Source organism: Paramormyrops kingsleyae, chromosome 9 (genome assembly GCF_048594095.1).
Source record: "Paramormyrops kingsleyae isolate MSU_618 chromosome 9, PKINGS_0.4, whole genome shotgun sequence".
In the NCBI taxonomy this organism is placed as follows: Eukaryota; Metazoa; Chordata; class Actinopteri; order Osteoglossiformes; family Mormyridae; genus Paramormyrops; species Paramormyrops kingsleyae.
In genome coordinates, this window is record NC_132805.1 from 709,096 (window position 1) to 737,086 (window position 27,991).

General features: G+C 47.9%; 1 protein-coding gene across 2 annotated transcripts; it reads left to right on the forward strand.

The window, feature by feature from the left end:
- plekhg4b (pleckstrin homology domain containing, family G (with RhoGef domain) member 4B) lies at positions 1-27,760 on the forward strand. 2 transcript variants are annotated; one of them, XM_023824325.2, is made up of 24 exons: positions 1-407; positions 6,923-7,120; positions 8,875-10,168; positions 14,122-14,328; positions 14,599-14,722; positions 14,914-15,007; positions 15,735-15,821; positions 16,502-16,618; positions 16,726-16,824; positions 17,081-17,223; positions 17,344-17,482; positions 18,158-18,280; positions 18,668-18,829; positions 19,040-19,857; positions 20,672-20,921; positions 21,538-21,627; positions 21,716-21,940; positions 22,471-22,641; positions 23,925-24,102; positions 24,326-24,442; positions 25,337-25,594; positions 25,700-25,926; positions 26,176-26,237; positions 27,292-27,760. In XM_023824325.2, exons 1-23 carry the CDS (start codon positions 357-359, stop codon positions 26,218-26,220), a joined length of 5,217 nt encoding a protein of 1,738 aa, XP_023680093.2. In that variant the 5' UTR covers positions 1-356; the 3' UTR covers positions 26,221-26,237; positions 27,292-27,760. The 2 variants fall into 2 exon arrangements, with proteins under 2 accessions (XP_023680093.2, XP_072572057.1); XM_072715956.1 differs by lacking the exon at positions 6,923-7,120.
- The last annotated feature ends 231 nt before the right edge of the window (positions 27,761-27,991 follow it).

The window sequence follows — 27,991 nt, forward strand, 5'->3', positions numbered from 1 at the left end:
TCGGGGGCTTGCAGTGGAGCTGGGAGAGACTTGTGTGGCGGCGGAGGGGAGGAGGATCAGGAGGAGCAGGAGGGGTGGGCGGCGGGTAGCTCTCGCTCCCTCCTGCAGCGCGATCCAGCCTCCCGTCCGCCGGCAGAGAAAGGCAGACCGGCGGCAGGCAGCAGCGGTGGCGGCTGTGGAACTGCGGATGGGGCTCTGCACTCTTGGGAATCGGCTGCACTGCCCACCTCCCCGTCGCTGACTTTCCTGGGATTGGGGGGGGGGGGGGCAGGGGGAGGTCGGGGTGCCTGTTGGTTTGGAAGTTTTCATTCTCTGGTCCAGCTGTGTGGGGCTGTTGAAGGGCATCAATCAGCAACATGCACCCCAGGGCAAAATCCCGTAGCTGTGACAACTACCTGAGTATTAAGGTAAGGCAGGGGGGAGTCAACCTGGGGGGGTCATATGGATTAGCTATGACACTTTCAGATGCAGACCCTTCAAAAAGGGATAATTTAATATACCACAGACTTTAAAATTAGTGTATATTTATGCGTGAAATACTAAATATTTAATCTATATTTAGCACAACAGAAGTGCAATTAGACTTTACATCACTTTCATAATGTTATAGAAAAACTCTTTATTTTCCAGAGAAGATATTTATGTGTCTCTTTGGAAGGTTGCCGGCCTGCAACCCTGGGCTCAGTCCTAAATTATGCATGTCGGCACGTCGCCTCGACCCCTGTTTTTAAGGGTTAGCCTTCAGCTGTCCGGGTTTCTGTCGAGGCAAGTTCAGTTATGGGGGGGGGGGTGCAGTTGGCAGGAGGAATCTGGTCTTCAAACACAGCGCCGGTGAGGATGATGGGGCGGTTTGCAGTCGTTCTCCTTAGATCCCTTGTCCGGTGAGGTCTGCTTGTCTTGAACCCGCACCTGTCGACTCCTGAGTGCCCAGGTGGCACAGGGCTGTTGTGCCCTCAGCTTTGCTTGGAGAAGCTTCAGTCATCGTCTAGACGCAGCAACTCTCTCCAGACAAAAATATTGTGAATTTATAGTTAGTGTCTTTTGTTTATTTAGTCTAGATCTGTTTTCATCTTGATTGAAGGGCCACATTTTCAAAGGGGGATTTTCAGTTCAGATCAGTCTAAATTTAGAGTATTTTCTTGGTAGTTTTATTTAATTTCTCTTTTTTTGGGGCAGGCTTTGTATTTAACAGAACTTGTCTCAAAGTGTTTTCTGCTGTAGAACGTTTCCCGCGGGTCGTTAAAAACTTAAAACATCGTTAAAAGTTGGGATGCCCTCCCAAGCAAACCGTCGTTTCTCCTGATACTCTGGAGCGTGACGGCCTGACTATTGTTTATCCACATTTCTGTAGAAGTAAAAACATTGTTACGTTTAAGCAAGGCCTACCAGCCAAAACCACAGCGTCAACCCCGCCCCCTACGGAGGGACGGCATTTGCTCTGTCCTTTGGTGTGCTGTGCAGTGGGAGGTGGTCATGAAAAAGGTGGAGAATAAGACTCCCACTTACACAAATAGGAGGAAGACAAAAGAAATGGATGACTGGCATCTGAAAGGGTCATCCCAGGCGGACGGCTCAGCCATGTGCCAGAACATATCGCGTTGATTTCAGCGTCTCCGCACATTCACCACATTTATTATCAAAGTCTTTGAGCTGGTGAAACGGGCAGGTTTTGCTCGTATTGCTCCTTGCGCTGCGCACTTAGCTCTTGTCGTGTACGCAACACGACACGGAAAGCATCTTCCTAACTGGGGGCTGTCTCCAGTTGCTGGGAAGCATTTTCCATGCTTCCTGTCCCACATCCTGTAAAACAAAGTGCCACACTTCCATAAGAAATGAATCATTTTTATGGAAAATGTACTCTGGGGAAGTGAAAGCGAGCATTCTTGCCCTTCACAATAAATGATGTAGTGTTACTGAGTATCCAACCTAGAACCTGCATTCCATAACCACCTAGAACCAAACTGTAACTGCAGTACTTTGTTAGGCACAATGAACAGTGACGTGGTAATGATTTCTATAATAATTATTTTGTAATTAGACACGCGTTGTTCTGTAAGGTCTGCCGCAATACCTGGTCTGAGTTTCACAATCAGGAATCCAGCTAATTAGCTTTTTTATATTCTGTGCTTATTTTATGTGCGTGTGTGACCATCTGTTAGGTGAGTAGTAGATCCAGTGGATCTCTGGATCTCTCTTATTTTATGTGCGTGTGTGACCATCTGTTAGGTGCGTAGTAGATCCAGTGGATCCCTGGATCTCTCTTATTTTATGTGCGTGTGTGACCATCTGTTAGGTGAGTAGTAGATCCAGTGGATCTCTGGATCTCTCCTATTTTATGTGCGTGTGGGACCATCTGTTAGGTGAGTAGTAGATCCAGTGGATCTCTCTTATCTTATGTGCGTGTGTGACCATCTGTTAGGTGCGTAGTAGATCCAGTGGATCTCTGGATCTCTCCTATTTTATGTGCGTGTGGGACCATCTGTTAGGTGAGTAGTAGATCCAGTGGATCTCTCTTATCTTATGTGCGTGTGTGACCATCTGTTAGGTGAGTAGTAGATCCAGTGGATCTCTGGATCTCTCTTATTTTATGTGCGTGTGTGACCATCTGTTAGGTGAGTGGAAGATCCAGTGGATCTCTGGATCTCTCTTATTTTATGTGTGTGTGTGACCATCTGTTAGGTGAGTGGAAGATCCAGTGGATCTCTGGATCTCTCTTATTTTATGTGTGTGTGACCATCTGTTAGGTGAGTAGTAGATCCAGTGGATCTCTGGATCTCTCATGCACCTTAATTGACAGGGAAGAAAAGTGATCCGAACAGCTTCCACAGCTTGACGTCCCATCTAGTTAGTACTGACGGGTCCCTGCTCCAGGATTAGTCCCAGAAGCTGTTCCTGTCTGTGTTTGGCATGCTGCTCTGTCCGCTTCTAGCGGCAGGAATGAAAAGGTCCGGCTGACGGGGTCATGCCTTTCTCTGGATGGCGGCGTCGCCTCTGTATCCGGGAGTGATCAATGCTCCAGGTACCTGGCTGGTCGACAGTGCGGATCAGCCCACTGCAGACCTGGCAACAGCATCCAGGTTAATGGGCCGCCCCCCCGCCCCGGCCCAGCTACAGTACAGCGACATCACAAAGCCCTCCGTTCAGCTAGCCTGATTCCCAGCTCCAGACTTCACACACAAGATTCCCTCCCCCCCGCGCCTCCACACACACCAGCCCTCCATCTTTCCTGTGGTGATAAATAAGGGCTCTTTTTATTGGGGAGGAGGGGGGTGTAAATACAGCATATGGACAGTTTTTGGTGCCATTGTAGTTGTGTTGATGCCACCTGTTGATGGGGCAGAGTGACATCCTGTGCACTTTGTTCAGCTGTGCCTGCGTGTCTGTGTGTGACAGACACCCCCCCCCCCCTACATCCCCCGAGCAGCTTCATGCTCCATTGGAGGCCTGGTGCGCGGATTCATTGTGTCCCTGACCCAGTAAATGCGACCGTCACTCCGCCCCACCACCCAGCGCGACCATAGCTATTTACAGTGTGTAGGACAGCTATTTCAGAACTGCAGCATAATTTGGGACCGCTGAGAAACATCATACCAGCTGACCCCCGTAGGTTAACCGCCAATATGCTATTTCAGCTAAACTTCCAGCGTGTCTGTTCTCTCCCACATGGATTTTTCTGCCTGGAATTTGGGCAATCCTAACAAGGCTACTGGTTTTTCTAAGAGATAGGTTCTGTCATGTGCAGCTGCTGTGATGACCGGAGGGAGGGTGTTAATGTATTTATGGACTCCAATGTACGAGACGGTCACAGCCACTCAAAACTAGCCACTCATAAAACACTATAAATACCTTCATAATGCAGAACAGAGCATCCTGAATTCTAATACTGACCATTATAATGCATTATATGCAAGGTATTTATAGTGCATTACAAATAAGAGCTTCATAGAACATTCATAATGTGTAATAAACATGCCAATAAATGTTTTATGCCTGTTCATTAATATTTATAGCCATGTTCATAATACTTTATGAATGCATTATAATGCATTATGAAGGTATGTGTGATACATTATAAAAGAAAGTGTTACCAAGTCTTCCTAGGCCAACTTCATGCACCGACATAAATATATTGAATTTTTGCAAGGAAATGTCATTAGAGGAGAGTTTTCTGTGAATGCCTTTAACTGCTTTTCCCTGATCACACACTGATTACGAATAAATCAACATCCTGGGTCACATGACTTATTAGTCATGCCCTGTCAAATCCATGCTGGCCACCAGGCCGTGTTTGCCGGCTTTCGCTAACAGGTACCTGTTTAGGACTGCCGAGGCCTGAAGCAGAGCACCCTGTGTTTTGCTGAAGAACACAGCAACAGCGGTGCTTCTACAACTCAAAGCTCACAGAGCATTAATTACAAGCCTGGGGTGACGCCATGGGCTCACTATGACCGCAGTAAATTCTTGCAGCCAAATAGGGGCATTTTACAGAACCGAAAGCTCATTTGATGGTTATAGCTAATAGCCTGAATCCGCAAATAGCCTTTTTCGGTGAAGAAACGTGTTGGTTCCTGCTGTTTTTGTGGCTTGCGATTCAGATTCAAGTTCTGGTTTCAAGGTACATTTCCAGTCACAGCTCGGTTGGCAGTCAGACTCTGCTCTGTGGGGAGTTGTGTAGCTCATGCTGTGCCTGTGTTTGGAAGGTCATTGGTTCAAGACCCAGGGTTGTCACACTGGTTTTGCTTGGGCCAATGAGCAAGGCCCCTAACCTACCGATTATCTGACCCTGCTGTTTCAATTGCACGTCACTTTGGATAAAAGCATCTGCTAAATAATGTATGTAATGTAATTCCTGCACTGCGGTTCTCTCAGCCAACCCCTTATTTACTTGTGCAGTGATTCTTCTCTTGGATATTGCCTTGGACACGGCCCTCAGCTGCTGGTGTTTAGCGAGGCGCCGCTCAATGACCTCACCCCCTTTTGTTATCCATCTCTCACTCCATCTCACTAGCTGCCCAATGATACGCCCCTAATTTTTAGTGGGGGGGGGGGGGGGCGGGAGCAGAACAGTGCCGCTACACAGCCAGCAGGGGAAATAACCATCATCATCACCATGTCACAGGGTGGTGACCCGTTCACCCCTTTTGTTACTACAAAACACTCCCTGCGACGCTAGCTGCCAGCATGGCGGACAGACAGGAAGGCATTTTCCCCTCCGTGTCTCGGCTCTTTTGGCCCCGTGATGTCATTTCCTGTGGAAAGGACACCCGTGGAGCTGACCGCGTGTCATGCTGACAATGGACTGGCTGATCATTGGTGGGGTTTGGCGGGAGAGGGCAGAGGGCGTGGAAGGGCCATGCGGGGGCCCAGGGCATGGACACCTGCCTCAACGCATCCACAGATTCCACTGTGGTGGAAGGTGATTCTACAGATCTTTGTGAAACCACTGTGGCTGTTTTGGCACAATCTGTGTGCCCCCGCTCTCAGTGGCCGGTGTGGATTTGAGTGTTGCTGCTGCTAGCGGCACCGTTGTCATTCCAGGATTACATTACGACAGGAAAAAAAAATAATCTCTCCCCACTGCGGACACAATGGGGTGCTGGAGTGGAGACACAAGATACTCCCAGGATTTTCCAGCCCTTGTTTTTGTGTCCACCACCCGTGACATCATACTGACAGGTGTTTCCCCTCTGTGCGTGGAATGGCAAACCGCGAGGACATTTCCTGTGACCTCCTGACATCCTGTGTGTGGTGCGGGCGGGGGATGGAGTGGGAGAAGCAAATAGAGGTTCGTGAAACATGCTGCCTCTGGGTGCTGGCCTGGAGAATTACCCCCTGGGTTGTGGATGCGTACCTGCAAGGCCCTTGCAATCGCTTTGGAAACATACTCCATCTTCCCATGTCCTGGACTAGCTGTTGCACCCTTTCTGCCTTTGTTGAATCAGCAGACACTGTAGTAGCTTGTCCAGAGCAATCATTGGTTCATTGGTGATAATGATGCTTGGCTCGTCTTGAACGCTACACTTTGTAGCGCCTTCGGTACTCGTTACGTTAGGTAGTTTCGAGTCTCAGAACCACACTGGTGAGTGGGAAGATGGAACATAAAGGGGAAACCGATATGTGGCTCAGCAGGTTAAGCCTCTGTACCTGTGGTCACAAGGTCACCGACTGAAACCTGAAACGCAGCAGAGTATCCGCATCTCAATTGGGCTGCTAAATAAAGCCCCCCCCCCCCCTCCAGGCACCCAAAATGGTCCAGGGGCACCACATTAATGGCCGGCCCTGCCCTCATACCCTAAGCCCCACTCTCAGTAGGTTCATGTCAAAGGAGAGCCAGATGCGATCTGCGAAACATTCTAATGTAACTCTACTCTTATTAAACACGGCCATGAACTTGACTGGATGCATCTGGGCGGGCATCCTGGCACACAGGAGGCCTGGCAGAGGAGGTGGTAATGGTGTGCAGCCAAAACACGTCCTGGGGGGCATTCATTTTTATACCTGTTTTTTAAATATCTGCAGACTTATTTTAATATCATAAATTGTAATGATAATCATTATTACACGTATGCTTTAATGTTCTTTATTTAATGTGAAAAGATTATCCCTTCCCCTACTGTTCACCAACTGGCTTCTGCTAGCTGAAATCGGTCTGTCCTGTTATCACGGTACAATTATTCCACAGCAAACAGAAGGTTAGGTTGTTACGTCTCTCTCTGCCTTATTAATTCTATCGTTCCAATGATATTATTATTAGTTTGGATTAGAGTTCAGGGTGAATGGATGAATGAATCATTAGATGATATTTATCATCCAAAGCAATAGTATTAATAAAGTGGGTTAGGCTTAGGGTTAGGTTTAGGATTAGGGTTAGGATTAGGGCATGGTTCCCCATCTCATCACCCCTCCCCCTCCCATCCCGTAGGACTCTGAGTCCCTGGACAGCTGTATACAGAGCACCCTCTCGGTCCTGTACCCCCCATTCAGCGCCACCGCTGCCACCGTCCTCTGGCAGCTTTTCAGTGTGGTGGAGAGGCAGTACCGCAGTGACGGCCTGCGCTGCCTGGTGGACTTCCTGCTGCCTGCCAAGAGAATCCTGCAGAGCGTCCAGCAGGAGACCTGCGTGAGTGGGGGGGTCGATCTGGGGCAAAACACAGAGAAGGGTTTGATTGGGTGGGGAGGATGTTCAGGGATGGGCAAATCAGGGGACAGTCCCCTTCCCTCACCTGCAGTCAGGCACTAATTATTTCTGATTGTTTCCTGAACCTGCTTTTTGACTGCTCAGTTTGGGGGATGGTCCACAGGATATGCTCATCCTAACATGGAATTCCCCGCTCAGGCCAAAGCTCTGTCACATGCACAGCACACGTGCTGTAGCTTTTCTGCACTTCCCATCCGGCAATTTCTGGTTCCTTCTGTATAGCGTACCCTTCATCATCTCATCCTCATGTGCCGGAGTCCAAACACCATCCGAGTGCTTTCCTGAACGTCCTGCTAATGGGTCAGTCAATTTCTGTGCAAAACACAAGCTAATAAAGGAATGACATACTTTGATTCAGCTGCAAATAATCAGTAGCAGAGAATACAGAAGAAAAATAAAGAGGAAACAAGGTCGGGAAGGGACAGCGAGGTCAGTTTGGGGAAGTGTGATGGCGATCGTCCTTGCCGACAAAGAATTTAAATCTTACTAAAGAGGGACAGTGGGGTGGGAAATGCATCTCCAGTGGGGAGAAGAGCACCGTCATGAGTGGAAGCGAGGCCAAGACAGAGCACACCATTGTCTGGGAAATGGCCCGGAAAACAAGCTTCTCGACCTGCAAGGGGAGAAAGAAAACTCTGTGCCGCTAAAGAGGGATGCTGACATCCAATATTTGTTTCACAGGAGCCCCAATCGCTCTGGGCCACGGCTCTGCAGGTTAAGCCGGGTAATATTATTCCTCTGTATTCAGCCCTGCGAGATAACCCTCCCCTCCCATAATACAACAGTGCAGCTCAGCCCCAGGGCACCGAGGCCCCGTCATATCATCTGGAAAAAGGCTTGGAGTAGCCTGAATGTCAGGAAGTGTGTCCTGAATAAAATAAGAAATACAACCATAGAGCCATTTTCAATATTGGTAATATAGCCATTCCCTACAACTAATCCTCAGTGGCTCATATATGAACCTTCTAAGGTTTATGAAATTCAGGATGTTCACATACCTCTTATCCCACAACTGTCATGTACTTCTCAATCATTGGAAGCTTAGCCTGACAGTACAAGTGTGCTTGTTTTGTACTACAGTATCTGCCTCACTTGCACATCACTTTGTACAGAAGCATCTGCCGGATAAGTAAATGTAAACGTCATATATATGTATTAGTTACCTTAGTTTATTCAAGTTCCACCCTCAGGGCATCCTTTGTATTGCATGTCGGTGTCTCACAGATGTGGTGCATGCTGGGAAAGCCGTTAAGTGGGTGTCAGTGTTTCTGGGTAGTGGGTGTCTCCATCAGCCTGCTCTTAGACCTTGGGCCAGTAGGCCATGACCCCATCCTGTCATATGGCCTGTATAAGAAAACATGGAAAATGGATCACAGGGACCGCTGTTGATGTGGGCTATACAAAGGGACAGACTATCAACGAGGAATAAATGGGGCTTGGAAGGTTTTTTTTAATTATAATAATTTTTTTGTAATTATAATGAAGGGAAGAGGATGGCAGACAAACATCATGGGTGTGGAATGTGGAGCTGTGGGTAGACGTGATCACTGGAGTAATGATGCGTAGTATACCGGTGTGTTGAACAGAATTCCTTCGGGCTGCGTTATTTCAAAACAAAGCGCTAGTCCATATGCATGACTCACCTGTAGCTCATCAGCTGTTCTCGTATCTTCCAGGTACGTTTCCGGGGCCTGTTGCTGTATCACGAGGGCTGGCCGCTGTGCATCCATGAGAAGGTGGTGCTCCAGCTTGCTCCGCTGCACAAGGTTCGGCTGAAGCAGGGTGACTTTTACCTCCAGGTGGTTCCTCAGGGTCGCAAGACCGTCAAGCTGGTGATAAAATGCCTGTCGGCGAGTGGCCAGGCGATCGCCGAGATCCCCGTGCCGGAGAGCATGTATGGTAACATCTTCACCGGTGACTTCCTGCAGCATGTGACCCGCGAGCGAAACCTTCACCCGCTGCAAAACTGCCTGCTCACTACTGGCGCGGTCGTGTACCGCACGCCGTGGACCAACGTCATCAGCCCACTGTTCGTCAGCAGCACCACTGACGCCATCATGCAGGCACGCTGCGGCCCTGCACTGCGCGGCCAGCTGAGTGCCTGCAGTGCCAGTGGCTCCACCAGCACCCTGGACAGCCGGCGCAGCTCCCGTGACTCCCTCCACTCGCAGGGGGCTGAGTCCACGATGTCGGAGCCCAGCCCGCTCAGGCGCCATTCAGAAGCCGGGGCTGACCTTGCCATAATGCCGGGGGCTGCAGAGGACCGAGGGTATGCCAGGGGTTATCCCACTTCGGAATATAAACGTCTTGGCTTCAGGATGAGCCAGTCATCCTCAGTTATCCTTGAGGGTGGTTCGGGGAAGGACGAAGAACGAGGGTCCAAGGATAGGGGCAATGGTGGACATCGGATCTTGTCTTTCAGCACGGACCTCAGTAACCCCAGTCCCCGCCGTCGCCATCCCCGTGACTCGACGTCCTTTGAGACCCGAAGACTTTTCCGTAAGTCCTACATGGAGGCCCTGCAGAACCCTATGAATCTGGGGTCCAGCTCCGAGTCCATCCTGGAGGAAGTCTCAGAGCAGGGCCCTGCCTCTGTCCCCAAAGATGACAGCCCACCTTCCTCCAGTGGAGACTCGGGTGTCCGCAGCAGTCAGAGAGACCGCCCCGGCCGAAGGATTGCCTCCCGCACATGGCTAGGGGGTGAGGAGTCTCGGTTACACACGCCAGTCGTGCCCATTCAGCAAGGACTTAAAAATTCTGAAATTGGTAGGTTAGAGAGGCGGTCTAAGTCTCTTGAGCGGACAAACAAGTCATCGCTGGTCAAAGGTCACAGGGCACGCTCCTCCTCTGGAGGGTCCGACAGCAGCCCTCTGAAGAAGAACATGAACGGATATGCCCTGAAATTCAGGAAACTGGACTTGGAGGTGACGTTTCAAAACACCGAGAGCAGCTCTATTAAAGATGATTCAGGTGAATGTCGTCTGGTTGCTATGGAGTTGTCTGTTGGTCAGGCCTGGCTCACATCGTCTTTAAGCCAATGAAGTACAGCTAATTTGAGTAGGCTTTGGTTTCAAGTGTTAAAATGTAGGGTGCTCCATCCCAATAGCACTAGTGATTCGATAGCATTTATCATCTTACAGTTTAATTCAAAACTCATCACTCAGAATGAAAGCAGTATATGAGAATGTGTTTCAGTTCTTAGTATTGCAATCAGCAATAACAGGCGAACCATCCATCCATGAATCCTTTCATCCATCAGTCCATTCATCTATCAACCACTCAGGCTCCCAGTGACCCTGTAGGTGCACGACAACAAGAAATTTTAGAGTCAGTTAAAATAGAGAATAGTGAAACAGTTTAGTCAACATCACTGACAGACAGCGCTACTTTTTGCTTCAGGTACTAGGATTTGGAGTTTGTTTTTTTCAGTGCTGTGAAAAAAACAGCTTTAGTCACAGACACATATTGCTCAAGTGTATGATTACAAATTTGGGGAGTTGTGGTGGTGCGGAGAAAGGCTTGGCACAAGTAACCATGCCCTTTAGATACGAAGCGCAACGGGGACATCTAGATTGCAGACTTTATGAGCTGCGGCTGAGCGAATACCAGTTATGATGCCGTTTGTTTTGGCCCCCGGGGGTGCCGGCTGCCACCCTGCCCAGGAAGCTCTGCCCCAGTCTGACTCATTCCATGGGGCTTGGAGCAGGAGGGCAACTGCTTTCTTTTCCAGCTGGGCTCATGGCCTGAGCTTTTGGTGTCCCTGTCAGGTGTCCTGCTGGGAAACCCTGCTGCTGTTTGGGTTAGTGCCTCTGCCTACTGAAAACGAAAAAAGGTGTTTTACATGGAAACACATTGGCCCCGCCCCCACCTAGTGTATTTACTAGCTGTCATTTAAAATATTCCACATATTCTCTGTACTTTATCCTTGTATCAATATGTTACAATATGTATTTCTCTCATACACTTATTCACACACGCACACACACATTGTATATGTTCCCAATTTACACAATCATATTTGCTATGCAGTTTTCAGCGTGATGTTGCACAGAAAAGATGTTTACAGGAGCCTTTGAGAAGCATGGGCTTTTATTCACAGGAGGTCCGGTTACAGACCTGCAGGACCCCCATGTCACAAAGCACCTGGCATTAGCTAGTGCTTCTGGGGGGGGGGGCACTCGGGTCCCAGCAGGATTGTTTGCATCACAAGACAATGTGGCTTATTGTAGCTGGGCGAGGCAGGGGAGGACGCCGTGGGGGAGGGTTCAAAGCCACGGCTGTCCCTCTGCATAGGCGGCATTCCTACCTGAAATTCAAGGACAGTGAGGAAAACAGTCTTGGGTTTTATGTGAAGGTACAATGACTTTGACAGATGATGGAATTGCCCTTTGATCTGTAATACCTTTATTCTGAGTTACCAGTCTGTTTTGTGTTGGACGGCTACATGCTGCTGGCTAACCTAACTCAACCCAAGCCATGCCATCCCATCTCAACTCAACTCAATCCATGTAATCCCATCACAACCCAAGCCATGCCATCCCATCCCAACTTACCTAAGCTCATCTCAACTCATCCCAACCAAACCTAACCCAACCCAACTCAATCCATGCCATCCCTCTCCAACCCAGCTCAACCCAATCCAAGCTAGCCAGATTCTTAGTAGCTGCATTGAAACCCACATGAATGCAGGGTTTCAACAGAGCCACAAGAAGTGCCGCTATTGCGATGGGATGATGTCACTTAGTCAGGACAACCTGCATATGGAGTTGCACCTTGTTATAATAATGTGTTTTGCAGCTTGAGTAATGTAATGACATCAGAATGAACCTATTTATGTTTGTTTATCTTTAACTTTATCTGACTAGTCTTTTTTCAACTGCTAGATGGACTTTTGCTCTAGCACCCTGTGGATGTTAAACACATTTTATTCCCTATTTTCTATGCCTTTTTTCAATATTTCTTTTCTCATCAATTGATTCACAATACTCTATAAGTAAAAAAATGCAAATTTATGAGAAATATAAAACGGAAATCTAGCATTTACTGTGGCACCCAAAATGGAATTCAGAGTCACTTGACTGGATAAGATTTTGAAAGGCTTTATCCTTTATAAGGTCCAAAATTTCACCTTTGACATAAAGTTGTATCATTGCATTGAAGTAGAAAAAGGTATAAAAATAAGCAAGGCACTGAAGGTTTCCAGGAGCATGTAGGCCTTGATTGTTGAAGACGTTTGGAGCTAACAGGACCCTTCCTAAAGTTGGTCATTTAGACCAGGACATGGTCAGGGAGGTGACCAGGAACTCAATGTCCACTCTAACAGATATGAGTAAGGATGAGAGAACCTTTCCGGAAGGGACAACCATCTTTGCAATACTCTGTCAATCAGCTCTTTATGTGTAGAGTGTCTACGCAAATGCCATTTCTAAACAAAAGGCATGTCCCAGGTGACAATTATCACACTCTGAGAGTTTGAGGGAAAGATGAACACAGTCAAAGGAGGTCCACGAAGAAAACCTTCTTCAAGGAGCAGTCGGCTTTGGGCTACTGTGGAAATTCGTTTTCCAGCATCTGAAGCACACAGCCAAGCCGGGAATGGCCTCTGAACAAGTCTCTGAAAATCGGTGACTGGCCAAGTCAAATCTTGGAGTAGAACACCATAATATATCTTCAGGGAGAATATTGCGGATCACCGACATTCCCAATACAACTTGACAGAACTTGAGCTGCTCTGCCGCGAAGAATGGGAGGAATGGCGGGAATCCAGGTGTGCAACACTGGTAGAAGCCTAGCTTGGAGGACCTGCAGCTGTTACAGATGGTCCTACAAATTAATGAATGCAGGGTCTGAATACCTTTGTTAAAAAGAGATTTTTTAATACATTTGCTGAATTTTTTTGTCATTATGGGGTATTGTGTGTCAACTGACAGAAACAAGAATCGATTGTATCGATTTTGGAATGACTACAGCATAAACAACTGGAAAAAGTGGAGTGGTCAAATTGCTTTCTGAAAGCACAGTAAACCTGTCATTTCAGAGGAATTCTCAATTGTGGAAATACACAGGAATAGGGTGTAAGGTGTGTCAGCGTCTGGAAAGGTGTGTAAAGCTTTTAAGTGATTCAGTGGACAATCCCTCCCCCCCGGGGTCTTTTATTTTGTTACATGGATTTCATACACTGTAGGCTGCATTCGCTGGCTCTTTTCTCCCCCCAGGCGCTGTTGTGGCTGGGGCACGATTTACATTACTAGGCTTGACAGCAATCGTCCCCCTCGGGGAGGGGGGCGGGGGGAGAAAGTCTGTCAACAGCTGTTGCAGCTGGGAGTGTGAGTAGTCAATCAAGCAGGCCCTGGGGTGTGGGAGTTCCAGCTGTGGGGGCTGGCATGCAGCGTAACAGCAGCTAGGCCTGGCGAGCGGAGAAGCGACGACTCGGGGTAATTCAGGGGTCTCCTCCCTGGGAGTAACGCTGCACCCGGGAGTCGGGCTGAGGTCTTAACTACCAAAACCAGCGTGGGGAGATGGGTGAAGTCCAGGAAATATGTCGTCTCTTGCTCTGGAAATGATTTCGGCTTCATATGTTTCTTTCTAGGGGTTTAGGAGAGCAGGGACATGAGTAGGGTTTGGCGTTAGGACCTTACAGGAAGCGTGTCGTGAGCGCTCTTCTCTTCGGGCTGTGTTCATCAGGAATGTGTGGCCTTTCATTCAGGGCTGTTTGAGGGAGGTTTCGCCAGAGTGTGGCTGCTCCCTGCTTCTGAAAGGACAGCTAAGCTAAACAAACACAGTGTCTTTCAAGAGAAGCTCCTGGGGACTTTTTGAAGCCCCTGGGGCTCAGTTCAGGTGAGGTGCCAGCCGGCAGCCTCTTCGGCGTGACGAAAGGCGCGTTAATTACAAGGTTGGCTTGCCGTCTTCTTGCCCCCCCACAGGGCTTCACAGGTCTGCCTCTGACACCGAGCACCGACGGGACAGCCATGCCGGGGCCGCGCCCCAGTCTCCCAGATCAGCTGCAGCGTCCCCTAAACAGCAGTTTGTACTCCCGACAGCGCCCCCTGCTGACGGCACTCTGCATCTGCCCAGACTGGTGTCAGAGGTCAATCAGGATTTACTGTCATCGGGGGCCGTCGTCCTGCCAGGTAAGTGACAGAAGGGCACACGTCTCATGGCAATATAACGACATGGGCCAGATTTTGCTCTGTTTCGACAAGTTAATTTAAAATTAGATAATCGGATAACATTAGCTTTAGTGATTCATTTATCCCTGGCTGAAAATGTGCCATTTGTATTAGCATGCAGCTAATGCCCTGATAATGCTGTAAAAGTGTGAAGCTGTAGTTGATGTTCTGTTTTGTCTGGGGACAGGCAGGTGACCACATTATTCTACCTGCTGAATTTTGTCGTCATAGGTAACCGGGACCGCAGCGGGCGAGCGCTGTTACAGGTGTGCACTCGCAACGCAGTCTGGACACGTGAGGCATTCACAGCCAAAGAAATGGCCTCTCTGATTGGCTACTACTACACCACGCTCCGGTAAGCAGCGAGGTCACATGACTGTCCTCTAGTAGAGACGCTGTGAGTCAGTGACTGGGGATTTTACACTCAGACATTGTACAAGTTGTATGATCAGCGAATGCAGTGTGAAGAAACTGTAGGTTTTAGCTGCTCTGGCAGATCTCTAAATGGGGAGACGCTGTAAAACGCTGCTCCTCCTGCACTTTCAGGAGGGACTGGAGGGAGTGGGGCCTGACCTTCCTGGTGGACACTCGCAGACAGCAGCCCAGTTCCACTCTGCTCTCGTCCCTGTCCGAGATCCAGGTAAAGAGCTGGTTTGCAGACGGCTCCCTTTCCTCACCAGCTGTCCCGTCCCGAGAGTCAGTCCCGTCCCGAGAGTCAGTCCCGTCCCGAGAGTCAGTCCCGTCCAGGACCCTTGGGGTGTAGCTAGGAATTCTGGGCCCCCTAAAAAGCATCCCCTTATCCCCCCTACTAAGGTTGCCATTTTCAATCTGAGGAAATGTGGGTCCCTGATAGAATTTGCAGAGCAGCAGGAGGAGTCTGAATTATAACGATGGGACGAAGTTTTCCGAGCGTATAAATGATCATTTTTTGTGTATAGGAGCCCCTATAAAGTGCTGGGCCTCCTCAGTCTGCCAGGGTGTCCATGCCCCCCCCCAGCTCTGACCCGCTGCCTACTGTTTCACTGCATTTCCTGTTTCACTGCATTTCCTGTAAATGGCTGCCCCCGAGAGCCTGGGGAGAGTCTGCCCTGGCGTGTCTGCGGGCCGCAGACTGGGTGTAACTGACCGGGGCTCACAGCCTCTGACTGGAGAGGAGAAGAGGGTCTCTTCTCTGTGACGGCACCAGCTTGACGTTCACTAATGATTACAATTTTAAATATTACTGTATTTCCTTTATTCCTTATTTCCTCTCATTAAATGCAGAATTTGCAAAAAACTGTACAGTGCCTTTTTGTATTCCCAGAACTCACTAACGTGCTTCCCGGTTCCATGTGGTGACCTTCTGGCACATTCTCTTTCCATTCCAGGCATTGATGCCTAATGCACTTTACTTGGTCCTGTTTCTTGTGGACAAGGAAGCCGCATCCAAGCTGGAGAGGGACCTCCTGGTTCAGGTAAGGAGAGCATCATGCTGTAGATATCTGACTGCAGTTCCGACGGGACCCTGTGAATGTGCCTTAGCTCATTCAGGCGGGGTTCAAAGTGCTTTATTCCTGGAAGCGTCACCCTTGGTGACACGGTGGGGTCGACAGGAGAACGACGCGTCACTTCACGATCACTGGTGTGGTAAATGTGTGAGCTGTGTCAGCATGAAGTTCTGGAGCGCTCCTGGAATGAGGCGTCATTCGTCAGGGCATGACCATGAGCTGGGCCTCTGGGCCCACATCAGGGATAGGAGTTAGCAAGGCATAAGGCAGCTAAGCAGCTGCTTAGGTCCCAGTGGCCACCAGGGGGCCCCCTCCTCTGAGAAGCCTGTCTGAATGGGATTGAAGATGAGAAATGACAACTAGATTAATCAAATTTCACTTAGTGCTCCGCCAAGTGCTGGGCCAGCTCTGCTCTGCCCTGTTGGTGGTCATTTACAGTAATCACAGTAGCAATTACAATTACACTAATTACAGTAGTAATTACAGTGCTTTTTGTGTCATAATTTCAATCCTTTCCATTCTCTGGCCTTTATTTGTAAACTGTGATCACCCTGAGTTTTAACTCAAGCCATGACTCGACCTTGTAAGTCCTAGATGATAGTGGAGGAGTGTTATGTGAGCCGTCGTGTGTGGTGCCCCCCCTGCAGTACGAGCTGCTGACCTCCCTGAAGGCTCTGCACAAGCACGTGGACCCCAGCCAGCTCACCCGGGACCTGGAGGGCAGCTTCACGTACGACCACAGTCACTGGCTCCAGTTTAGAAGGGTAGGGGTCCCCAGTGACCAAAGACGTCACATGAAAGCTCAGTCGTGCTCCTTTTAAGGAGCTGTGACCGGCTTCCTTATTTTAACCACACTGTGTGGAACCCACAGAAAATCGAACCCTTCGCCGGCAGCTGCAGGTCGGCTGTCTCCTCCCTCCGGGGCTCCATCGCCAGCCTCAACACCAGCGGCAAACTGCACACTTCAAAGGTGGGTTGCCATGGAAACAGGTTACCCGGGGGCTGGGGCAGTGTGGGGTGGTGTTCCCGTGAGAGCCAAAGTCTCACACACTAACCCAGATAAAATTAAATGTGAAAAATGCTGTAAGTGCGGTTAGGAGATAAATAGCTTATCACTTCTATTAGTAGTTCTGTTACAGCTCTCCATTTTACAGACGTTTAATAGCTGTAATAGCTGCATGAAAAAATAAAACATGGAAGTAACCGATGGAGGTCCTTTCCTGTAGGACGTAGCAGAGGTCATTGAGCGTCAGAGGAGCCTGATGAAGATCGTGCTGGACGACACGCACCTCAACCGACTCCGACTGGAGGGCGGAACCGTGCTGGCCCGCATCAGGAAGGAGGAGGCCAGTGAAAACGACAGCTACAGGTACTGAGCTGCCTCTGCAGAAGAGGCAGTAGATCAAGGTGACCACCTCTGGAGTGAAATAATCTGAATATCTTAGATGAATTAAAAGGCCTCAAACGTACTTTTACTGTCTTCCATTAGGGATGCAGTCGACATGGTGAACATGCTGTACAACCAAGTGGACGAGGAGGTCCACAAATTGGTCATCCTCTCCAACAAGTCCCTGAAACAGCTGGAGAGCCTCCTGGAGGTCCGCAAGTTCGAAGAGGGGAGCGACCAAGTGAGACCATGGATATACATGTGCACACACACATATATACTGTGCCAGTCTGGGCACACCTGCCAAAAATCATTTGTTTTTCAGCACTGAAAAACTCAGTGTGGCCATTCCAGGTAGCCACATCAGGAAGCTGCTTGGAAGAATGTCAAGAGTCTGTAATGCTTGTCATCAAATCAAAAGAAGTGTTAAGACTAAAAGTCTAAAATCTGAGAAAATGTTGAGATGTTGAACACTTCTTTGGTCGTTTCAGTGTTTGACATGTATTACTTCATTGCCTCAAAGTCTATTACTATAAGGTGAATAACATCTAAAATAGAGACAAATGCATTAAAAGCAGGTGTGTCCAGAATTTTGACTAGTACTGTATGTATAAAATGTGTATCCATTAATCATTGAAGTGCGACTTGTTGGATATCATTGATTCTGCACACCTCCAGGGTTGGGGGTTCATGGGCAACATGGCCCTGCCCTGGATGTGTTGGGGTTTACTTGTCCAGTTTCCTCCTGCAGTCCAAAGGCTCGAGCTAGCATCCCCTCCGAGGTAGTCCCCTAGGCTGCCCGGGACAGGCTCCTGCCCACACCATCACCCTGCACTCAATAGGTGGATGGAGGTTGGGTGGATGTATTTATTGTATAAGTAGGAATGTAAAAACAGATCTAACCGTCACTCTCCAGATCAGACTATGGTTCAGTGTCGAGGGGGAGAAGCACCTCACCTCCCTGGACTCCGTCAACCTGTCGCTCAGTGACCTCCGACAGATGAAGCAGGACATGGGCTCCTTCCTCGAAGAGACAACGGTAAATTGCCTCCTTCCCCATGATCTCCAGTAGCACTCTTCATGTTCTTCATGTCACATAAAGTACCAAACATGGTTACACGTCCTTGGTTCCCAGAACCTTCATACTTATATCTAAAGCAGAGTATGACCCCTCTTTGAAAATGTGTTCATCCTCCTCTTAATTGTAGAAAAATAAGCCTTGCTGAGCTCGTTTGTGGCTGTGCTATTATTTGATGTCACTGGATCTGCTTGTAAATGTGTCTATTTATCCTGTAGCTACATTTAGGCTAACCGTTCCCTGAAACCTGCCTGTACTCTTAAATATGTCTACTAATGAGAACATGATGTAAACATCAGAACTTGAAGATTTCCGGACACAGGTGCCATGTCTCATTTTCTGCCACAGCAACACCAGAAGTATGGTCAGCAGCTGATCAGAGATTCCATGGCCGTTCCCAGCTCATCCCTGTTGGACTTCAAGCAGTACCTTAGCACCGTATTGGGTCGCATCGAAAGGCGCAAAGCTGAACTTGACGTCCTTCTCAACCTGTACGAGTTCTACGACTCGGTGGGCATGTCGAACATCTGGAACTCCTAAGACTTTTGCGTGATTCTGCATTTCCGTGTAGTCTGTCCATTTCTTTTGCAGTGTTAAAGAAAGGATTCCTTTTGAATAAAGTACTTCAACCTTCAACAAGAAACAATGGCAATTGTCTTTGATTCCTTTTACAAGCATAAAATATGTTCATTACTAGGTCTAATACACGACCTCTTACAGGTTGATCAGTGGATGGAGCATTGCCAGAACTACTTCCAGCATCTGAGCATGGAGAGCAGCAGCTCTCCTTCAGCGGTGGTACAGGTGCTGCAGGACTACCACCACGAGGCCTCCAAGTTCTCCCCTGAGAACTTCAGCTCCCTCAATGAGATGGTGCTGAACCTCAGCAGTGAGCGTGAGCTCAGTCAATGGAACAACATCTGGCAGAAGTGCCAGAAGACGCGGCAGCAGCTAGAGGAGGTTCTGTCCAAAGCCATGGCAGGCCTGAAACTCCCTGTGGCAACCGCTGGGCCCTCAGGTGTGGCTACCTGCTTGCTGCCCAGCATGGCACCTTCGGAATCCAATGCCATGTCTGCCTTGGACCACGAGGACAGCAAGGCCCCCTCTCCAGGCCCTTTCTCCAAGAGCCAGTCCACATTGTCCTCGGCCCTGTCTCCGGTTTTTCCCGGCTCACCTGGGAGCGACACGCTGGGTCTGTGCCCGTCTGTGTTCGACGACACGGACAGCGACTGTACCGTGGACTCGTCCGCCTCCTGCCAGTCTGAGCCGGTGGTCTCTCACGCCACGCGGCACCGCAAGCAACCGCTCAAGAAGATCATGAAGAAGACGATGAGCTACGACCTGTCCACTCGGGACGGCCTGCACGGTTACACTGGCGTCTACATCAAGGGGCTGGAGGTGGCCCACAACGTGTGCGCCGACAAGAGGCTGCAGCGGCCCGATGTCAAGAGCCCCCCACTGGGCCGCAGCCGCAGCATGTCCTCCCCCCCTGGGGTCAACTGCATGCAGCAGGAGGAGGACCCTCGAAAGCAGAGCAAGTAAGGACTCTTTAGCATTGACTCTTTCATATAGAATTGGAGGGCCCACCATAGGGTGACCACCTAACCCATGGGGGGGCACTATGGGCCAGGACAGGGTTTGTAAACTACCATTTTAATTAAAACGACTGGATTTCACTTTGGCACTGAATTCTTGCTGTCTGCTGATTGGTCAGTCTCTTATAATCATGCATGAGTCACTAATGTTAATGTGAAACTGCTGGATGAGTCTTTCAATGAAGGAAACAAACCAGGCAAAGCACAAGAAGAACTGAACTAATTAGCCGAGCAGCTTGTAAAATCTGGAGTAGCTCATAGTGTCGCTCCTGGCATGGATTAGTTGGTCACCCTAGCCCAGCGATGATGTCATTATGCTGACCCAGGGATTTGAAGCAGTGACCTTCCGATCGCAGGCACAGCACCCTACCCACTGTCACACACCACCCATAATCCTTGGTGTGTGGCCCACACGGGCAAGAATGCCCTGGTTTACACTGTTTTTCTTCTGTGGCTGCGTAGCTGCCATGGATGCAGAAATAACCTCTGGAATGTTTTGTTTCCTGTAATTTGCATTTATGTAACAGTTAATTTTCATGTGTCTTTTGAAAGATATTCACTCTCTGCCTTAATATAGGTCTAAAAACAATAAGATGCTTTGTAATTTAGTGTTGTAATCTTAAGAACAATGTCTATCAGACTGGCAATAACTTTCATTCCCAATGCAGGCCCAAAAATCGAGTGCCAGTACAAATATAGCACTTTACTTTGCTTGAGAAATTACAGAGGGTTCATGTGGTCCTTCTATTTTCGATAGCAAAGTCCAGCACATCATGGACGAGATGATCGCTACCGAGAGGGAATATGTGCGATCACTCAGCTACATCATTGACAACTACTTCCCCGAGATGGAGCGGCTGGACCTGCTGCAGGACCTGCGCGGAAAACGCAGCATCATCTTCGGCAACTTGGAGAAGCTGTGTGATTTTCACAGCCAGTACTTCCTTAAGGAGCTGGAGCACTGTGCCCACTCACCCCTGTCCATCAGCAGCTGCTTCCTGCGGCATGTGAGCCCCTGTTATGCTATACCATACTATGCTCTACTAAGTATTGCTATACCGTGGCATGCTAGGCTATGCTATGCTTTACTGTGCACTACTAAGGTTTGCTATACTATGCCATGCTAGGCTGTGCTATGACATGCTATATTATGTCATGCTATGAATGCCATGCAGTGCTATATAATGCTATACTGTGTTGCCCAAGGCCAGTGCTATGCCACCAGAGTAGTGATAGGACTAATCAGAATATGGGAAATGTACTCATATCAGTTCACACTTAATGAATAGTTTTCAACCTCACGTAACTGGATAAATTTGAGCTAAGTACCTTGCTGAAGGCTGCTACATCCAGACCACATCAAGACCATTAGGGTGACAAGACTTGCCATTTTAACTGCCTCGTGGTGCTCATATGAAGTGTGTTTAGATGGTGTGAGAAAAGGCAGAGCATCTGAATGCATTGTCTTGGTCGGCAGCAGTGGGTTTCTAGTGCCACTTGCTGTGAATTGACAGGCTAATGCTAAATAATGACGTTTCCAAGCATCAAATTACTAATGGATCAAACTCATGGTTAAGAGTAAGGATAAAATGGACTATATCACCAGTCTGTCGTTCTTGGCAGGAGGATCAGTTCGGGATGTACGCCCTCTACAGCAAGAACAAGCCCCAGTCGGACGCATTGCTGGCGAGCCACGGTAATGGTTTCTTCAAGGTAGGCGGCCCGTCCGTCACTGTCGCACTTTGGTGGGATTTGGGCTCCTTTCTGGGCTTGTTCACTGACCGCCTGCCCTGCTCCCCAGAACAAGCAGCTGGAGCTGGGGGACAAGATGGACCTGGCCTCCTACCTGCTGAAGCCCATCCAGCGCATGAGCAAGTACGCCCTGCTGCTGAAGGACCTCATCAAGGAGTGCGGCCACTCGCAGGAGCAGGAGCTGAGCGACCTGCGCACTGCCGAGGAGATGGTCAAGTTCCAGCTGCGACACGGCAACGACCTGCTGGCTATGGATGCCATCCGTGGATGTGATGTGAGCACGGGGGCAGGGTGGAGGCACTCGGGTGGGGCGGGCAATGGTGGGTACAGGCAACACCAGGGCTGTCGTTAGGGATCTTGGGTCCCATGAAAGATGTGAAATCCACTCCTAAAAAGAGCCAAGTATTCTTATCCAACTTTCTAAGCCAGTTTATCAGCCAGAATTGTTTTCAAAGTGGTTTTTAATATTACATTACTGTAGAGCACAAATGTCCCTCAGCCTTCAGAACGATGCCTGTATTGCCTGACGCCTGTATTGCCTGATGCCTGCATTGCTTGACGCCTGTATTGCTTGACACCTGTATTGCCTGACACCTGTATTGCTTGACGTGTGTATTGCCTGATGCCTGTATTGCCTGATGCCTGTATTGCCTGATGCCTGCATTGCTTGACGCCTGTATTGCCTGATGCCTGTATTGCTTGATGCCTGTATTGCCTGACGCCTGTATTGCTTGACGCCTGTATTGCCTGATGCCTGTATTGCTTGATGCCCTCCATGGCATGAACCTCTGCCTCGACCGGCAGGTGAACCTAAAGGAGCAAGGGCAGCTCCGATGTCAGGACGAATTCATTGTCTGGTGCGGGCGTAGGAAGTACCTTCGTCATGTCTTCCTGTTCGAGGACCTCATCCTCTTCAGCAAAACCAAGAAGATTGATGGTGGTTATGATATCTACATCTACAAGCAGTCCTACAAGGTATAGCCTCCTGAGACTCAGCAGCTCATTTTTGTCCTCTGTAGAGGACAAAATGTTTTTGCTCATATCTCTCATACTACAGATGCAGCTCTGCTAAGTCCCATTGTGTTTTTTACCATCCCAACATATATTTTATTTTTTTCCCAGTGTCTCAATAGGATAGTATGGAAGCCCATTTCCGCCAGTAAAAGAAAAAAAAAATTAAATAGAAAGTCAAAATAACGAGATGTAAAGTCGTAATTACGAGATAAAAAAATCGAAATTACGAGATAGGAAGTCATAATTACGAGATAGAAAGTCATAATTACGAGATAAAAAGTCAAAATTATGAGATGCAAAGTCATAATTACGAGATAGAAAGTCATAATTACGAGATTAAAAAATCGAAATTATGAGATACAAAGTCATAATTACGAGATAAAAAGCCGAAATTATGAGATACAAAGTCATAATTACGAGATAAAAAGCCGAAATTATGAGATACAAATTCATAATTACGAGATAAAAAAACGAAATTATGAGATACAAAGTCATAATTCTCCATAATTATTCAAAGTTCAGCCTTACATACTGTTGAGTTGAGGCTGAAGTTGCGTACTTCCTATCTCGTAATTATGACTTTGCATCTCGTAATTATGACTTTCTATCTCATAATTTCGATTTTTTTTATCTCGTAATTATGACTTTCTATCTCGTAATTATGACTTTGTATCTCATAATTTCGACTTTCTATCTCGTAATTATGACTTTGTATCTCATAATTTCGACTTTCTATCTCGTAATTATGACTTTGTATCTCATAATTTCGGCTTTTTATCTCGTAATTATGAATTTGTATCTCATAATTTCGGCTTTTTATCTCGTAATTATGACTTTGTATCTCATAATTTCGATTTTTTAATCTCGTAATTATGACTTTGCATCTCATAATTTTGACTTTTTATCTCGTAATTATGACTTTCTATCTCGTAATTATGACTTTCTATCTCGTAATTATGACTTCCTATCTCGTAATTTTGATTTTTTTATCTCGTAATTACGACTTTACATCTCGTTATTTCGACTTTCTATTTCATTTTTTTGTCTTTTACTGGCGGAAATGGGCTTCCATAGGATAGAGGTCTTTGCGATGAATTAAATAAAAATTCCAGTTTTACGGTGATTTCAGGCACAGTAATTCTAGTTATTTTTTAATCCTTGCCTCTTGTCACAGAAGTATTACAGACGAAATAAGAGAAATGTACGTCCATCTTGTCCCCTGAGTGTCCATGATGTCCCCTCAGACTGCTGAGATTGGCATGACAGAGAATGTCGGGGACAGCGGCCTGCGGTTCGAGATCTGGTTCCGGCGGCGGAAATCTCAGGACACCTTCATCTTACAGGCCAGCTCGGCAGAAGTGAAGGCTGCTTGGACCGCCATCATCGGCAAGATCCTGTGGAGGCAGGCTTTGCGAAACCGAGGTGAGAGTCACATAGCTGTTGGGAACCGTTAGAGGCAGCTAGGATCACGTTAACATTCCACACCAACCAAATTTAAAGTCAATTTAGGGTCTCAAACCATGCTGGTTTAGTAGTACAGACTCACATGCTACATTAAAAACAAATTGCTGTGCTACATATCGATCTGCCATCGTTAGCTGAAGTCTTCACTTCTTAGTTATTGTAGCTTTGTTTTCATCTTCAGAGCTGCGGATGCAAGAAATGGTGTCCATGGGGATTGGAAACAAGCCTTACATGGACATAAAACCCAGCGAGGCCGCCATCAACGACCGAGCCATTGACTACACCATGAAGGGCTCAGGTATACTGCATCTGTGGCTGTTGTTATCGATGATAAAACCCAGCGAGGCCGCCATCAACGACCGAGCCATTGACTACACCATGAAGGGCTCAGGTTACTGCATCTGTGGCTGTTGTTATCGATGATAAAACCCAGCGAGGCCGCCATCAACGACCGAGCCATTGACTACACCATGAAGGGCTCAGGTTACTGCATCTGTGGCTGTTGTTATCGATGACAACCTGGCAGTCAGCAGCTCATTTTTAAGCTCTGTGCTTTCTCTCCGTTTCCATAACAATGACGAATCTCTACCCGTATCGCTGTGCACAGTGTCTCAAGTGTTCAGCTATTGAGCCAAAATACTGCCGCGTATCTCTGATACCTGGATCTCTGACTGATTCTGAATAGTGTCCATGGCGCCGGAGGTCACGGTTTGCGTAAAGATGGCCTTTACGGCTTAATTACCTGGAGACACGTGGGCGGACTGAAAGCGAACCAGACAGTCTGGAGAATTTCGCAGCCCATTGCTGTAGGTGGGAGTGGTTGGCTCCCTGATTCACTGTTTTGTCTCCGGCGGTGAGTGCGATGTGGGTGCCAGGACTTGCTTGGTTTGCAGGTGTCCCACCCGCATGTAAATATCCGGAACTAATTGAGCACCATGCAGACTATGACTGTGGTGAGATTGAAAAGGTCTGATAAGTTATTTTTGCAGAGGAAAAACACGAAGGTGTTTCCCATTCTGCTCCTCGGGGACCAGCAGACAGTCCGAGTTGGATGTACTGCACTAAGGGCTATTTCACAACAATAATGAAAGGATTTAATGAAGTTCTGTGGCCATCACCATTGGAATGTCTGAATCCTCCGTCCCTGTCATGCTGTCTTTTATCCCTTAACTCATCTCGTACTTGTTTGCAGAGTCCCGGAGCCGGGCCTCCATCGCCGTGTCCACGTTCGACCACTCCACCCCCTTCAAGAGGCCACACTCCACCATCTCCAACAGCAGCACCTCCTCCTCCAGCAGCCAGTCCTCGTCTTCCCTGCTGGGCTCCCTCAACCTGCACCTGTACCCCTCCCCTGCCCACCCGCTCCCCGGGGCGTCCTTCGGGCACTGGCCGTACGACTGCATCGAGGAGGACGAGCTGGAGCAGGACAGCGCCAGCCAGCCCTCCATGGGTGCGTGACCAATGAGATACAGGAGGGGTTCTACAAACGAGCCGCGTGTTACACACGTTTATCTTTCTCTCCGTCTTTCTTTCTCGTTTGTGTGCTGCGTCCCAGTCACTGAGAGCTCCGAGACGTCCTCCCAGGGCACGCCCAGCGGCAGTGTGACGGGGCTCAATGGCCTCGCGCTCCCAGCCGGCCCCAGTGCTCCCATGGAAACCTTCTCCAGCGACACGACCTCCCTCCCATGTTCATCCTCGTCCTCCCCCCTGCAGGGGCCTCCACGGGCCCTGTTTCAGAAGGACCAGGACCTACAGCAGCAGAGCAACAACTTCATTATGGCGGTAAGTGTCTCCTCCTGCCTCTCTGCTGCCCCCTGGTGGCCAGCTGACACAGTACCAGTGCTTGAACCGGTAACAGCAATCCGCGTTTCAGGTGGCGGCTGCTACCTGTCGCGTAATTAGAAACAGAAAAGCGTCCCGTGTTATGCTGAATTGCCTCTTGACGACCCCTCGGCCCAATCTTGTCTCTCTGTGGAAAGCTAAAGCTCTCATTGGTCCATCTGACCACATTCTGTTCTGTTTTTTTACCAGAGCGACACATCTCATATAACAATAGGCCTCTCTACAGCCGTCTGACCCAAAGGGTTACCTCAGTAAGTATCTGGTCTCATCAGACTCTGTTCAGTTCGGTTCCGATCTCCATTGAACCAAAAGGCTCCTTTTCCACCTCTTCCTACTAATATGAGTGCATGGGTGGGAATGTTTTTTAAGCTTTTAGAAAATCTGATCATTCTTGAATCTTGCCGATTGTTGGTTTGTGCAGTCAGGGTTGAGTTGACTAGGGATTCCTTTGTTTTGTCTCGGAAGTCATTGTACTTTCAGTCCTATCTGAATACTTGAAGTGTTCTAGATTTTGTGTAATTCTGTCCCATAAATATGTTCTCTTACGTGAGGTAATAATAATCGATGATTTAGGCCACTTATATATTATAACTTATATATAATTATAATATTACTTATACCTGGACATGATCTTATAATTGTGAGTTTATCTCCCGTAAACTCAGTGCATGATTGGGTTCCTGTCAGAGTTGGGTAATTCATGTCCAGAGAGTAAAAGTCCAGACCATGATTTACTTTCAACCAACCAGTTGAGTGCTATGTGACTGTGACTCTTTATGCTCAACTGGTTGGTTGAAACAAAATCTTGGCCTGGACTTTTACTCTCCTGACCTGAATTACCCACCTCTGGTTCCTTTTGTTATATATATGGTTTTGTCATCATGTTAATATCTACTGTTTATGACATATGATATTTATTCATTTATAACTTGTTAAAGGCATGTTAATGAGAGAGAAAAATTTATTTTAAGATCACTATTACTATATTAAGTATTGACTTATTTTAGCTTACGGGAGTTTGACTTACACAAAAATGTTCTGAGGGCAGAAGGAAAACTGATTGGGTCAGAGAGGTAACCAATCAGATTGTAGAGAAGATGGGTCCAAGCAACTAGAGGAGGTGAAACCAACCAATCAAATGACCCAATAATTTTTCCTTTTGCCCGTAGAACATTTTTGTACAAGTAAAACTACCACGAGCAGGATTTTAGGCTAGTTGGTTTTCGTTGAATTTTGAGGTCGGGAATTAAGAGGATTATGTTTCTATGTGCTACCTTCTGATACCCTGTCGTCTGTTTTCTCTAGCTATGAAGCCACTGGAATACAGCTGAACTACACTACGGGTTGGTCGCCCTGAGAAACAAGAAGCCGATTTGAGCCGAGGACACGTGACTCACGGGAGCACTGAACCTCACCTTGCCGTGACTCTTATTTCATCAGGAATTACTTTTTTGGGGGGGGCATATATGATAATTTTGTATTGTAAATGAAAAATCTAATGTCTATGCAGTACTAAAAAAAGAGAGAAATGCTGGTACGTTAAGAAATGTATATGGGATTAGCTAACTAGTGCTGTAATACTGTTTATAATGTAGATGAGCTTGTTTTATTTCGTTTACAAGGAATAAAAGAGCAACCATAACAAGATGCGTATCACCTTTAGGTGAAGAGTTCTTCCGGTGAAGTGGAACTATTTCCGCTGTATTATGTAACGTTTAGCGGTAGTAATGACATTGCTTGGCTGTACATAGTATTAAACGCGATTAAAACAGAAGGAGCGTGAAGGCTGCCTGTCTTTCGGAGGGGAACTGCGAAGTGGCGCTGGGCAGGTTCCTGTTCCATTTCACAGGCCCTGGTCTGTAGCTGAAAACATGGCTATGATGAGCATGGCAGGGAGACCCGATTGGACCTGATCCGTTCGGCATTTATTCATTCATTCTGCCAGTGCGGAGGGGAGCAGATGGGACTGAGATTTAGCCCCCACCTGCTAGCGACTCTGAGTCTG

What these genes read in the sequence shown, in the direction of transcription:
- plekhg4b (XM_023824325.2), top strand. Translation starts at nt 357, where the DNA reads ATGCACCCCAGGGCAAAATCCCGTAGCTGTGACAACTACCTGAGTATT. An exon ending in TACTACTACACCACGCTCCG is followed by an intron (nt 14,723 to 14,913) that starts GTAAGCAGCGAG and finishes CTGCACTTTCAG; the next exon opens with GAGGGACTGGAGGGAGTGGG. An exon ending in ACGGTAATGGTTTCTTCAAG is followed by an intron (nt 21,628 to 21,715) that starts GTAGGCGGCCCG and finishes CCTGCTCCCCAG; the next exon opens with AACAAGCAGCTGGAGCTGGG.